We start from the raw sequence: 14,006 nt of genomic DNA, 5'->3' as shown, positions 1-14,006 counted from the left end.
AGCAGTCTTCGCCATAGGGAAGAATTTAGTGAGAAACTTTTGAGCAAGATCTTCCCAAGTGGTGATAGACCCTGCTGGTAGAGAATGTAACCAACACTTAGCTTTGTCCCTCAGAGAGAATGGGAAAAGTCGCAGCTTGATAGCATCTTCAATCACATCATTGAATTTGAAAGTGTCGCAGATCTCGATGAAATCTCTGATGTGCATGTTGGGGTCTTCAGTAGGAGAACCCCAAACTGAACTGAGTTCTGTATCATCTGAATCGTGCTTGACTTGATCTCAAAAGTATTAGCCCTGATGGCTGGCCTGATGATGCTTGACTAAATGTCATTAATCTTAGGCTGAGAATAGTCCATCAAAGCCTTAGGATTTTCTGCTTGATCACCCATCTCTACTAAAGCTGGTTCCTCGACTTTCTCTTCTTCTTCTACCTTCTTTTCTTCCTCAAAAACTTCCCTTCGAACCACTACAAGTTCTTCCTCGGCTTTATCCAGAGTTCTCTTACGAGCACACAAACGTGTATGCATACACCCTCGCTAGAATACCTGAAACAATACAAGGAAACAAATAAGTAACAATGTCTAAGTCAATGAAATTTAACGACCACTGATGGAAAGCACATAAACTATAAATTAACACTGCAGTCCCCGGCAGCGGCGCCAAAAATGTGTTAGTCGCTAAACACGCGCTAAAAATACACGCAAGTATATTAATTCACAAGTAGTATAGAATCTTTTCTAGTTCATTCCCACAGAGACTAGCTTGGTTAACTAATTAATTCATTCACTTAAGCAACCATGTACGGTTATTATTCAATGCTAAGACAATAACAAATAGAGGTTGTTTATAACTAAGAATTAAACTAACAAATATAACTAAGAGAATAAAATTGGTTGAATTAATATATATGACAAACATGGGATTCTAATTTCATTAAATACTTCATTCAATAGCTTTATTGTTCTCAACCTTAGCATGCAATGGTGATGACACTAATCAGACAACACGAAACTGATAAAAAGCGAACTTTTATTGCACGAGTACCATACTACCAGACATCCACAAAAGAGATAGAAGCTGAATAGACACCAATTATATTGAGACCCTATATGTCTATAGAATTTGACAACATAACGGTTTAAGCACAAGTTATCTATCTTGATTAAATAGGGCAAGTAAGGTGGTTAAAATTACCTACGAATCATGCATAACAAATACATGAACCTATGCTAGCATGACAAGTTCTAAATCCTTAAATTCATTTTCACTTCATTAAGAATTAACACACTATCTTATAAGTTCGTGACGCTCATAAGACGAATACGCACAACCAATACTATGTTATCATACAATCACCACACACTAAGGCATCGAAATAATTTAACTAAAGAAATCCATAAATAAATCCGCTAGAACCCCATGATAACGATTAGCCCATAATCGGACTCATTATCAACGTGGGTTCCGATGAAAACATGGTATAACAAATGTAGTCTTTATAACGAATAAATAAAACCAAGTACAACACAAGATTAAGGTACACATATAAGAAAACTAATATCCAAGTTACAACTTAGAACAAAGATTCACAAGTAAAAACAAGGTCTTCTTCGTCTTCGTTGAATCGTGCTAATACGGTCTTCTTACAGTTCTCTTTGATATGTCTCTGGCTTTTTTTTTATATTAAAAATGACCTAAAGTTGCTTATATAGCAGCCCCATGCAGTGTAGAATTCTTTCTCTCAGAAACCAAGTAGAAACATGATTCTGCCATCCCGACACGGCGCGGCCGCGCGCTTGATCATCGCGGGCGCGCTGGCTTTCTGTACTTTGGGCGCGGCCGCACGCTTGATCAGCGCGGGCGCGCTGGGCTTCTGCCAGAACTTGACTTCTTCATTTTTCTTGCAGATTTGAGCCGGCTTTCAACGAGTTTTATTCCAACACCACCTATACACCAAATTAGCACTAAAACAATACTAATTCACCTGATTACCTAGATAATGTCTGAAATACAGAAACACTCGAAAACACGTTAAAACACTTAACAACTTGAGTACAAACGCATCAATTCAAAGCTTATTAGAATATTATAAAGTGTTATAAATGCCACTCAACAGCAAGATACTTGAAAAATGCAGATGCCATGCTACCATAAACCAAAGTCATTGAAAAAGATGATGACTTGGATGATGATGAGCAAAAGAAAGATGAACACAAATTTTTTGGCTCAAATCCAAGTCAATCAAGCAAAAGCAGTGGGAGTCATAAGGAAGAACAAGTTAACAAGGATGAGCAGAAGAAAGTAAAGATGAAGACAAGAAGAAGGGTCGATGAGATGGTAAATACACCAAAAAAACACTTACAAGCCAAGTATTCAAAGGTCTACAAACCTCAACCCAAATCCCTAGCCAAATACAAACTCAAAAAATCCAAATCTCTAAGCCTAAATATCTTTACAAACTCACAACCAACTCCCTACTCAAAATAGCTATTCAAGCCAACCAAATCTTTCTGAAGAAACTGTCAAAACCTCCATCATTCAGACCACCAACCAAAACTCAGTTCAAGTCCACTGGAAGAAAACCAAAGAAAATAAAAGGTTGAAACTAGTGCTATGGAACTGCTACAATCAAGAGGATTTTCTACCAATTTCAGAAGAGATTTCAGATGATGACATCAACAATCAATTAGCTGAAGAAATAGTCTTAGTCTGTGTGGAAACTCTGGGAGAAGTGAAAATCTATTTTAAAGATGACATGAACAACCTACTCAATAAAGAATTAATTGAAAATTACTCAACAGTAGAGTTTGAAAGAGTAATTAGTTTGATGACTTGAAAGGATGTTTTCACAGGAATGAGAAAGGTTGAACTAGTTAGATAGTAGAGACAAAGATGAAAGACATGTAAGGGAGATGGCTGAAATAAAAACAAATGTAATCAAGAAGGCTAAGAAAATAGAGATATTTGAGAAAAGATAAGAAGAACTACAAGCTAAAAGGTTGAGTAGCGTTTATCAAGATGGTGTATTTTTGAATATCAAGACTCATAAATTATCAAAATATAGGATAAAAATTTTATTCTCGTACCGGAAGTAAATTGGGGGATCATCCCTCGTATTCTTCTCTTTGCACGCAGTAGTCAATCTATGGGACGAAGACCGGTTCGAATAACAGTAATATTAATTGTGAAATTAGGATTATTTTTATCTGTATAAGTAACATTTATATTTCGGTAAAAACGGAAAAGAATGAGACGAGGGTGATGCATATGCAGAGTTTGGATGGTCGAATGTGTGATATATGTTTTTAATTCCAAGTCGTACGCTGGTTTAAAAAGGTTCTATTAAAATTTTTTAAGACTGCTACTCTCCTCCTATTCTTGGTCAATAAAATTTAACGTTTTTAAAGTATATTTAACAATCTGATGATCATTAAATATATTTATTAATCTTCTAATGAAAGAATAAAAGTAATCAAACTTACTTACTTAGTGGATTATTATTTATTAAACACGGACTACCTATTTGAACTTAAGACATAAAAGAAAGACTTAATTGCACTATGATGGCCTGAGTTATAATTTTTTAGCACAAAAATGGCTAAAATATAAAGTTAAGCGCCCGCATGACACAACTTAAATTTTTTTAACCATCGATTGCATTCCGTCAATCTCATTAACGAACGTTATATAACTTCACAGTTTAAAGTACTGACTGGGGGTAAAAATGAAAAATTGAACGTTGTACTCATATAACCCCTCTATTATTGTCTCTCCCTCCTAAACTAACCCTTAATCCCCCCCAAAAATCGATCACACAAAACCCTAAAACTAACTAAACTGTAGAACCGTGAAGACGAAATTGGAGCAAGATGTCGTGGAAACTGAGGCCCAAGCAAGATGAAGAAGCATTCAAACCCTACCAATGTCCACAATATATAGGTATGTACTTTTTCTCTATTTGCATGCGATGTTTATGTATAATTAGGGGGTTTTTAACAAGATGTCATCATAGTGGGGGGTTTTGCTTAGTAAGATTTGTAATGTTTATGTATAATTTGGGGGTTTTGCTTAATAAGATACCAATGTCTTTTTTGTTAGTTATTTTCCTAGTGTTTTATAGTGTACTTTTTTGTTTACTTTATAACTATGAATTATGTTGATGTTGTGTTGATTATCTTGTTTGCTAGTGTTATAAAGTGTAATTTATGATTTATTGTTAGTTATTCGTGTTTTTAAAGTATAATTTAGTTATCCCAAATTATCTAGTTAATTTAAGTAAATGGGTTTATTTCTCAGATGCTGAGCTTTTTATAATTAAAATGTTTTATGATGGTAAAATGGAGGAAAATCCTAAGAGATATAATGGAGGTTCTGTGGTTTATGTCGACTTCTGTGATTCTGATGTTATTAGTCTTATAGAGATAAATAGTATGTTGATTGAAAGTGGATCGATCGGAGGTTTTTATCAGTTGTGGTATAGGATTCCGGGAACTACAATGGAGCACGGTTTATTTAAGTTACAAAGTGATGATGATCTCATGGTAATGTGCACATTGATAAATAACAAAGATAGGCCAAGGACTAATAAGTATGTAGAATTGTTTGTTACTAAATCATATGTTGCACTAAGGCAAGACTGTGATGGTACTACATCAAAGACTACATATGAATAAGAAATTTTTATGGAGAACCCATTTCCCAAATCAACACAGGATGACTATGAGCTGGAACAACAAATGCTTGAACTTGAGGGTCTGTATAAGGATTTCTCTGATCAAGATGACTGTGATGAGGAATATGATTATGGTGGTGATCAATCAGATAGTGATGATGAAAGTTTCCACTCAGATGCTAGCAATATAGATGACAGTGATGATGACCTATTGTTTGATCAACATGTTGGCAGGACTGTGTATGAAGATGAGGATGAAGACATCCATGAGGACCCTCAGAAAGATGACAACACACAGAGTGATCAGGATTCTGTTTATGCAGGGAGTGATGAAGAAAGGATGGCACAAATTTCAACTGATGAGGATGAGCCTAGTTTCCCGGTTTTTAATGAAGAGGTTGACATGAAAAAACCAGTTTTTTTGCTTGGTATGTTGTTTAAGAGCTCTGCAATATTCAGAAAGGCTGTGAGAAACCATGCTATAATGGAAATGAGGCCAGTCGAATTAGTGGCTAATTATGGTAGGAAAGTGAAGTATGTTTGCCAGAAACCTTGTCCCTGGACAGTTTATGCTTCCCCCTTTAACAAGACATCAACATACCAGATAAGGTCCATAATCAAAAGGCATACCTGCATGCCCACTTTTAAGCAAAAACAAATTAACTCTACCTGGATGGCTGCACATTATGAAAAGGAAATCAGAATGAATTCTAGTTGGCTTGTTTCTGCATTCCACAAGAAGATTTTTAATGACTTGAAGTGTGAGGTGTCAAAGTATGCAGTGTATAGAGCCAAGAAAAGAGCTCTGATCAAGATCAATGACACTGCTGCAGCACAATATGCTCAGGTGTAGGACTATGCTTATGAATTAAAAAGGGTGCTTCCTGAGACAATAGTTAAAGTTCTTACTAAAGATCTAGTATCTGGGACAGATAGGGGTAGGTTCATGAGATTGTATGTATGTTTGGGCCCACTGAAAAAGGCATTCACCCAGTTCTGTAGGCACCTTGTTCGATTAGATGGGTGCCATCTCAAGGGACCCTATGGTGGCCATTTATTAGCTGCACTTGGGGTAGATGCCAATGATGGCATGTACCCCATTGCATGGGCTGTGGTTGAATCAGAAACCACGAAATCTTGGACATGGTTCTTGGAATTACTGACTCATGACTTGAAGATCCAAGTTGATGCTGAGAGGACCTTCATCTCTGACAGACAGAAGGTGTGTGCATAAATATGCAAGTTTATTACCTAGCACTTCTATAAAAATGTCTATATTAATATGTTTTTACTTATTTGACAGGGGCTTATAAATGCTTTGGAGGCCATAGTACCAAATGCAGAACACAGATTTTGTGTTATGCATTTGTACCAAAATATGCATAAGGAGTTCAAGGGCAAAACATTAAGACAACTTCTCTGGAAAGCTGCTAGGGCATCAACAGATTGGGAGTTTAATCTCCACATGAACAGGATGAAGGAGGTACCTTATACAATTTTCGATTAAGTTCAATTATGTTCAATTATGTTCAATTATGTTTAATTATGTTCAATTTATGTTCAGTTTTAGTTGCTTGTAACTTGTTCAATTATGTTCACAGATTGCACCAAAATGTCATGACTGGCTCATTGCAAAACCCAAAACACAGTGGACAAGAGCTGCTTTTAGAATAAATGTTCACAGTGATATGTGTGTTAACAATCACTGTGAAGTATTTAATAGCAGTATCAGGAAGTACAGAGACTTACCTATCATCACTATGTTTAGGGAGCTGCATAAATCAGTTATGAAGAGGATTCAAGTTAGAAGAGACAAATTAGCAGCCAGGGACACTGTGATATGCCCTAGTGCACTAAACAAACTTGACAAGTATGTGGTTCATCTTGTATCTTTCCTGCATCAAAATTAAGATTACTATTATGGAATGCACTCAATGTAGACCATAATCTATAGATGGGATGAAAATAAGAATTTTATGCTTATTTAAAATTTAAAATTAATGTTAAGTATAACTGCTGTCCTATCTTTAAATGTCCTAGGTCAATACAGTATGCTGGTAATTGTGTTGTGTCCTGGTCTGGAGGCACCACATGCTTAGTCACTTGTACAGATGCTGGCCATGAGTTAGTTGTTGATTTGGAGAAAAAAAGTTGCACTTGCAGAAAATGGAATCTGACTGGGATTCCTTGCTATCATGCTTGTGCATGCATAGCCATTAGGAATGATCCTTGGGAGAATCACATACATGAATGCTACAGCAAGGACATGTACATGAAGGTAATTGATAGATTTTTTTGCAATTTCCTTTATTTTTGCTACATATACAATTTATTTTTTACACTCTAACAACCAAATTAAACTGGTTTCTTTCAAACAGTTATACAGCTGTTTGTTGGAGCCAATTGTGAGTCCTGAATTTTGGGAACAAGCCTCAGCAAGGCTGGGACAATTGTTAATTGTACCTACTGTAAGGAAAGGGGTCATAACACTGGGACTTGTCCTGCCAAGGTACTTATCTTGTAATTCATATATATGGTACTTATATGGTTATAATTTAACAACCCTAATGGTCTATTATCTTCTAATTATAGAAAAATGATGCCATTAAAAAAGCTGCAGAACAGGGTACAGTGCCTAACATTGCTAAGACTACTTGTGTGTGCAAAATATGTAACCAGCCAGGGCATAATTCAAGGACCTGTGCACAGAAGGTAAGGCTTACTTAAAATCAACTTAAATATATTAGATTTAAACACAGACCTACTTATAATGCATTTTCCTATGTAGAAACAACAACAACATCAAAATACCATCCCCGAGATGATGCATCAGCATGAGAATAATAGACAAGCTGGTGACACTCAAGCAAGTTCAACATCTGCCTTTGTTCACCAGGCCAGAAAGGAAACTCCAAAGAGAAAGAGATGAATTAATGGGAGACGTGATCTTTGTTCTGTGTTTTTTTGTTGACCTTGACAAAAAACTTTATTTTTAGATCTAATATTGGTGACTATATTTATGGCACTTGATCTTTTGGTTGAGGATATAGGTGTGCAGTTTTAAGACACTATTTTTGCAGGTCATATGGTTGTTGGCGTATGTAATAGCTAGAATTAATGGCTCCAAGCCTTACAAACTTGTCACTAGATGCTACTATATGCTATTTTGTGGCCAACATGTACTATGACTGAGATTGTGAATGATGCTAATGGAATGATATCAATCAAGCCTTTTCTGTGATCATAAAAAGTGTGTATGTTTATCTTTTAGTGCACATAACTACAAGTTAACAATTGCAAGTATTCACATATGCAATAACATTAATCAAACATCTGGTTTTACATCTTCAACATGAGGAATATTACAAACTAACATAAAACATAATAACAAGAATAAAAACAGAAAGCTAATCTTCCATCTTCTAGCCTCTAGTTTCACCCTCTCCACTTCCATAACCAGATTCCTACACCTTACGCACCCATCCACCCACCTGAAAAAACCACAACCACGACGACCTAGACCACACCTAGCAAACTTACGCCCTGCATTTGCATCCGTGCGAACAATCCTTTCCACGGCCCAATTTCCACAATAACACTTATATGCCATGATTTTCTGCTGAAAGCTAGTAATTTGTAAGAGTTTGAGTATTTTTTTTATCTTCTTCAAATTTAGAAATTCACTGTATGTGTAATATATAGACACAGGTCCATAGTGCAGAAAGTAGTCGTTGTAATATTTTAATCCTGTTATACCCCTGACCAATTAACGTCTGTTAGTGAATTCTGACGGAAAGTAATCGGTTGTTAAAAATATTAAAATTTGGTCATGCGGGCGCTTAACTTTATATTTTAACCATTTTTGTACTAAAAAATTATAACTCAGGACATGATAGTGCAATTAAGTCTAAAGAAAAGGATCATCAGTGTTACAGATAAGTGTTACAGATAAAACATGTGGATTGCTATTTCAGAAGATTAAAGTAGCAACTACGTGCTTATATATAATAATTATACTACCATAATTACACCTTGAAATTATTTATGAAGTTAAAAAAATCTTGAAAATCAGGTAACCTACCTGGTGATGGGAAAGTGGGGAACACAGAAATGTTTTAGGACCATTCATAATGGTAACAAGGAATATAAAATGCGAAAAAGTGAACCCTAGTAGAGTAATATGAATAGGCCGGAAGGAGAACCCAAGAAAAGAAGGAAAAGATAGAGGGAGAGAGTTGAGGTAAAGTAATTCATTATACCCCTAGTCGTCACCTGATAAATAATATTAATAATATATAATATTACTCTCTTCTTATTTTTTAGTTTATTAAACAGTTATTAATTTATTTAAATATTTAAATTTATATTTATCATAAATACATTAATATAGATTATTATATATTTATTTATTTGTTTCCGTTTATAAGTCATTTTGAACTTTTTCATATATTTTAATAAATAAAAAGAAATTTTTTATTAATTATATTTTTAATTTTTTTTTCAAATAAAAGTATAAATGTTAAATTTTAGTTAGAAAAAATTAAAAAATCTTATATGTAACAATAACTTTTATACACTTTTATACACTTAAAACAAGTAAAAAAGATAAAGAGACTTTAATTTGGGACCGGAAAGTATTCAACTTTTATTTAATTATTATATGATTTTTAAAAGGCTTAGTTTAGAAAAATATCAATAAATTTGCGTTGAATTTTAAAATTGAATATATATTGCCAGAAAAATCTCTCAAAAAGATTAGGAATAGGAAAAGGAGAATTAAATAACTTAAAAGAAAAAAAAGATGAAAAATGAGTGGACAGATAAATACAAGTACCAACACACATAGGACATGGGTATAATAATGTAGATTTCGTGCCCCAAAAACAATCCCTCTTCCTCATCATCATGATCTATCACAACATAAACACAAAAACCTTGATTTGATCTATCAGTAGTAGTAGAGTATTTTATTTCTCTCTCACAATAAGTTTGGCAGTGCTAGAAAAGAGGGGGAGAGAATTTATCATTGGGAAGGTAATGCTTTGCACCCACTACACCCCTTACCATCTAATCTATAAATCATCTTTTCCTTGCCCCTTGTAACAGTGAATCTTTTGATGTATATATACACTGTGCACACTTATTTTTTGTGTACAGAGAGTAGTTAATTTATGTGTTAAGGAGTCAGATTCTGTGTATGTATGTATTATAATGAAAAGCCTATATATACTAGCAAAGCCCAGAGGATATATATCTGTTTCACCAGGCTTTTATCATCATTACAATATCTAACTATTAGTACCTCTTGTTATTATACTACTAGTACTGGTACTAGTTTTTAGGGTTCCTCGGTAAGAAAAGAGGAAAAGCTAGGCTTATAACTCGGGAGATCTAGATCTGCCACATTTACCAACTCTTCTTTAAAACACAACAACAATTGTTTCAGCTTGTCTGCTCTAAACATATATTCCTATTGTTTTGGCAGCAAGGAGAAATGGATGGTTTGATGGGTTCTTATGGAGGAGGAGACAACAATAACAACAACAATAGCAATATCTTACAGCAATTTCAGCATGATGAGTCTCAGAACAACAACACGAGTGGCTATGTCATGGACATGAATAATCCCAGAGGTGGAAGGCTTGGCAACAGCTCTACTTCATCAGCTTCTGTGAAAGCGAAGATCATGTCTCATCCTTACTATCACCGTCTCTTTGCTGCTTATATCAGTTGTCAAAAGGTATATATATATATATATATATACATACATATGTTCATTTACCAAACCCTACTAAAATTGGAGTGAAGAAAACCCTCCATATAAAGAGGAAAAGAACAAGTACTTACACTTTAGCTTAAAATAGTTGTAGCTGTTTATTGGTTCATGTATTTTATTATTGCAAGTATGTATTAGTGTGTTAAAATGTACATACAGATAGGAGCACCACCAGAGGTGGTGGCAAGATTAGAGGAAGCTTACACTTCGGTGTCGGCGATGGGTGGTGTAAGTAGCACAATTGGAGAAGATCCGGCATTGGATCAGTTCATGGAAGCATATTGTGAGATGCTGAGCAAGTACGAGCAAGAACTTTCTAAACCCTTTAAGGAAGCCATGCTTTTTCTCTCTCGAATCGACTCTCAATTCAAAGCTCTCACCATTTCTTCTTCAGATTCAGCTGGTTATTTCTTTGCTACCTCTTTTCCTATTGTTATTGATCTGTGTTCATCACTAGCTATTAATATTCTTTATGACAAAATAACAGCGTACTAATTATTTTTCATAACAAGAATCTGAGTGTGACATTGACATCACAGTCAATTTTTCATGGTTGCGTAGAACACATTGCTCATAACCAGTACTTGAACAGTTGACAATTATTTTGATGAGACCGTTTTGTTCGAAGGAACAAGTAAATTTGTGTCTATGTTTCGTGTTCGTATTATAGCTATTTTTATATCTACTTGAAAAGAGAAACAAAATAGTTTTTATATTATAAACATTCTCTAACCTAGAAGTTGTTATCTATCTAGACAACAAAGCTATTTATAACTAGGAAAATACAAGTGGAAAAACCCAATTGAGTGATAACATATAAAATGCAATTTATCTGAAATTATTTTGATTTGTAGGTCGGCTGTGTTTGATAGTAAATGGTAGTAGTAACTTTTAATTTACTTCTTGATCTTTGCATAGCGTATAGTTCTTGATTTGTAATTCTTAATGTTTGTGTTTAGGATGTTTTTAACTTTTGGATGCTATTCATAGATATAGGTCGGAAACTAATGAATTTTGTATTTTGGATCTTAAGTGAAGATTGCTTAGATATACCTCTTAAGTTAAGTGCAACCGGTTATTTAAAATCCTTCTATATTTTGACTGGGCTGTAAGTATAGGTACGATGGCCTACTTCTACATGATGTAAAGGACTACTTTTTATGTATTATTCCATCAGTAAAAGAGTTTGTTTTTATTTTACTTCAAATAAATCTAACAAACTTTGTTGTTTGTTTGCATAAGAAGTATAATTATTGATATCTTATATTTCTAATTTACATTTACCAAAGTAAATGATTTTTTTAAATGCATAATTATCATTATTTTGTTTTTGTTACTGTAATTTTGAGTAGATAATATATAAATGCATATGACTCATAAAATTAAAATAAGGAATTAAGTGATACTAACTTTTTTTAAGTAATGAATCTGCAACCAGGCTAACCTAAACCAATATATATCACAAAATCAGTTTAATGGGTCCAAGATTCTGCAGGTGCCTTATTTCTAAGTTGCACTTGCATTGACCATCTGCAAGACATTTGAGAAATGTACATTCTCGTTTATCAATTTGTGTGCATTTACATATTGTTTAAATCTGTTTCCTCATTACGAAATTCATAAGCAGATGATGTGGAAAAGGAAGAGCATCTTCAAAATGATAGGCATTTGTTTTTAGCCACTGTATTTTAGCTTCCATTATTCTAAGTATAATGCAGAGATAAAACATATATGCTTATAACAAGCCGTGATATTCCTCTGAAGGAGGCACAATAGCTGATGTGAGACATAAAGTGCTTACATTCATACAGAGCCATAATACATGATGTCTTTGACATAAAGCTGTGCACACATTCAAGGGGTTTTTAGTAAATATCTTTCTTAATTACAATTGGATGCAAAATATAATCCATGACTTTTATGTTTACTTTTTGCGAGGATCTATTGAGTGCGCAAGATTAGTGTATATTATGAGTTTTATTTAATCATACATGTTATGTATACATGTTATGTATGTGCTATCATTGATCAGCTTTCGCTGAGGCCATGGATAGAAATGGATCATCAGAAGAGGAGGCCGATATAGAAAACAATTCTGTAGATCCCCAAGCAGAGGACCAGGAATTAAAGGGTCAGCTTCTACGCAAGTACAGTGGATATCTAGGAAATCTTAAGCAAGAGTTTATGAAGAAAAGAAAGAAAGGTAAGCTGCCTAAGGAAGCTCGCCAGCAGTTGCTGGAGTGGTGGAGCAGACATTACAAATGGCCATATCCATCGGTAATTTTCGATATATTTCTTTACTTGGTGGTACTCCCTTCCAATGTTTATCTTATCACCAATGCAAGGGATTCTTAATTTATTTATCAGTACCATAACATTGTCTCTTTAGTTTAATTATCCTATGTGTGCTTAGTCACAAATTATGTTCAAAATTCTACAAAACTGGTCTGACAGTTACAAATTTACAAAAAGTGAGTTGCCTGTGAAAAGTTATTTACATCTATGTTTCACTCTAGAATGCTCAAGTCTAACTAGCTTCAGCTTGCACATTGAATTTAACCTGTCTAACACAGTTTATTAATCTATGTCTATTTTTAAAGTTTGTTGGCCGCCCTCAAATAGTTTGGATAATATGAACTCAAACTTATACATATCAATTTTCTGCTTTAAGTTTTTTTTTTTATCTTTACAACGCCACCAAATTTCAACTACCTAACCATTAATTCTGAGACATTAACAGGAGTAGCAAAAGGTGATAAACTTAAACTGAACTGATGAAGTTGTTATGTAAATATATCAACAGGAACAACAGAAGATAGCACTGGCCGAGTCAACTGGTTTGGATCAAAAGCAGATTAACAACTGGTTCATAAACCAACGGAAGCGACATTGGAAGCCTTCAGAGGACATGCAGTTCATGGTTATGGATGCTGCACGTCCCCATTACAATTACATGGAGAATCTTGTCGCAAATCCTTTTCCGATGGATGTAGCTCCTCCATTTCTCTGAAGAACCTATCAATAATATATTTAGTTGAACACTAAAATCCAAAAGTGTAGTATTACATTATGGTTGTGATTTGTGAACCAAGGAGAATTCATGAACTTATTTGTACTAATTATATCAATATAATAGCAATCACTTGTCGGTTCAAGATAAAAGAATCAGGGATAACAAAATTCGAAGAAATTACCATTAAATTTGAACCAAAATTCGTGTGTAGATTTATTAAAATTATATATAGTAAAAGCATCATAGTAGATTTTGGCTAAATAGATGGCTATATTAATTATATATAATTTGTTGAATCCGTAAACTGATTTACTTCAGTTGGTTAATGTTAACTATATTTTAAAAATAGTGTATTGTTATTGTTTCAGGGTTAAGTTATATATATAGGGTTAAGTTATATATATGGAGAACATTTTTTTTGGAAACCACTTCTGAAAGTTAAATATTGCATAAAAATATTGCAAAACATATTATTTTACGAATCATGCTCTACAAAGATCCTTATTTTATTCAAAATCTTGAATATTATATATGTACTGCATGTA

At 34.0% G+C, this 14,006-nt stretch overlaps 2 protein-coding genes across 4 annotated transcripts; both read left to right on the top strand.

Annotated features, from left to right (window-relative positions):
- The first annotated feature begins 5,618 nt into the window (after positions 1 to 5,618).
- Positions 5,619 to 7,736, top strand: LOC141685879 (uncharacterized). The gene is made up of 8 exons (XM_074490956.1): positions 5,619 to 5,894; positions 5,976 to 6,155; positions 6,274 to 6,542; positions 6,713 to 6,950; positions 7,051 to 7,140; positions 7,265 to 7,384; positions 7,461 to 7,527; positions 7,669 to 7,736. Exons 1-8 carry the CDS (start codon positions 5,619 to 5,621, stop codon positions 7,734 to 7,736), a joined length of 1,308 nt encoding a protein of 435 aa, XP_074347057.1.
- Positions 7,737 to 9,534: 1,798 nt separating this feature from the next.
- LOC141687331 (homeobox protein knotted-1-like LET6) lies at positions 9,535 to 13,581 on the top strand. 3 transcript variants are annotated; one of them, XM_074492572.1, is made up of 5 exons: positions 9,535 to 9,706; positions 10,158 to 10,412; positions 10,608 to 10,851; positions 12,481 to 12,725; positions 13,252 to 13,581. In XM_074492572.1, the coding sequence occupies exons 2-5, from the start codon at positions 10,167 to 10,169 to the stop codon at positions 13,456 to 13,458; spliced, it is 942 nt and encodes a 313-aa protein (XP_074348673.1). In that variant the 5' UTR covers positions 9,535 to 9,706; positions 10,158 to 10,166; the 3' UTR covers positions 13,459 to 13,581. The 3 variants fall into 3 exon arrangements, with proteins under 3 accessions (XP_074348673.1, XP_074348674.1, XP_074348672.1); XM_074492573.1 differs by lacking the exon at positions 9,535 to 9,706 and adding an exon at positions 9,796 to 10,023; XM_074492571.1 differs by lacking the exon at positions 9,535 to 9,706 and having other exon boundaries at positions 9,797 to 10,412.
- Positions 13,582 to 14,006: the final 425 nt, after the last annotated feature.

The sequence above is a fragment of the Apium graveolens genome, chromosome 9 (genome assembly GCF_009905375.1).
Source record: "Apium graveolens cultivar Ventura chromosome 9, ASM990537v1, whole genome shotgun sequence".
Taxonomy (NCBI): Eukaryota; Viridiplantae; Streptophyta; class Magnoliopsida; order Apiales; family Apiaceae; genus Apium; species Apium graveolens.
The sequence above is the reverse complement of the archived record's forward strand: the minus strand, read 5'-3'. Positions and strand labels throughout refer to the sequence as shown.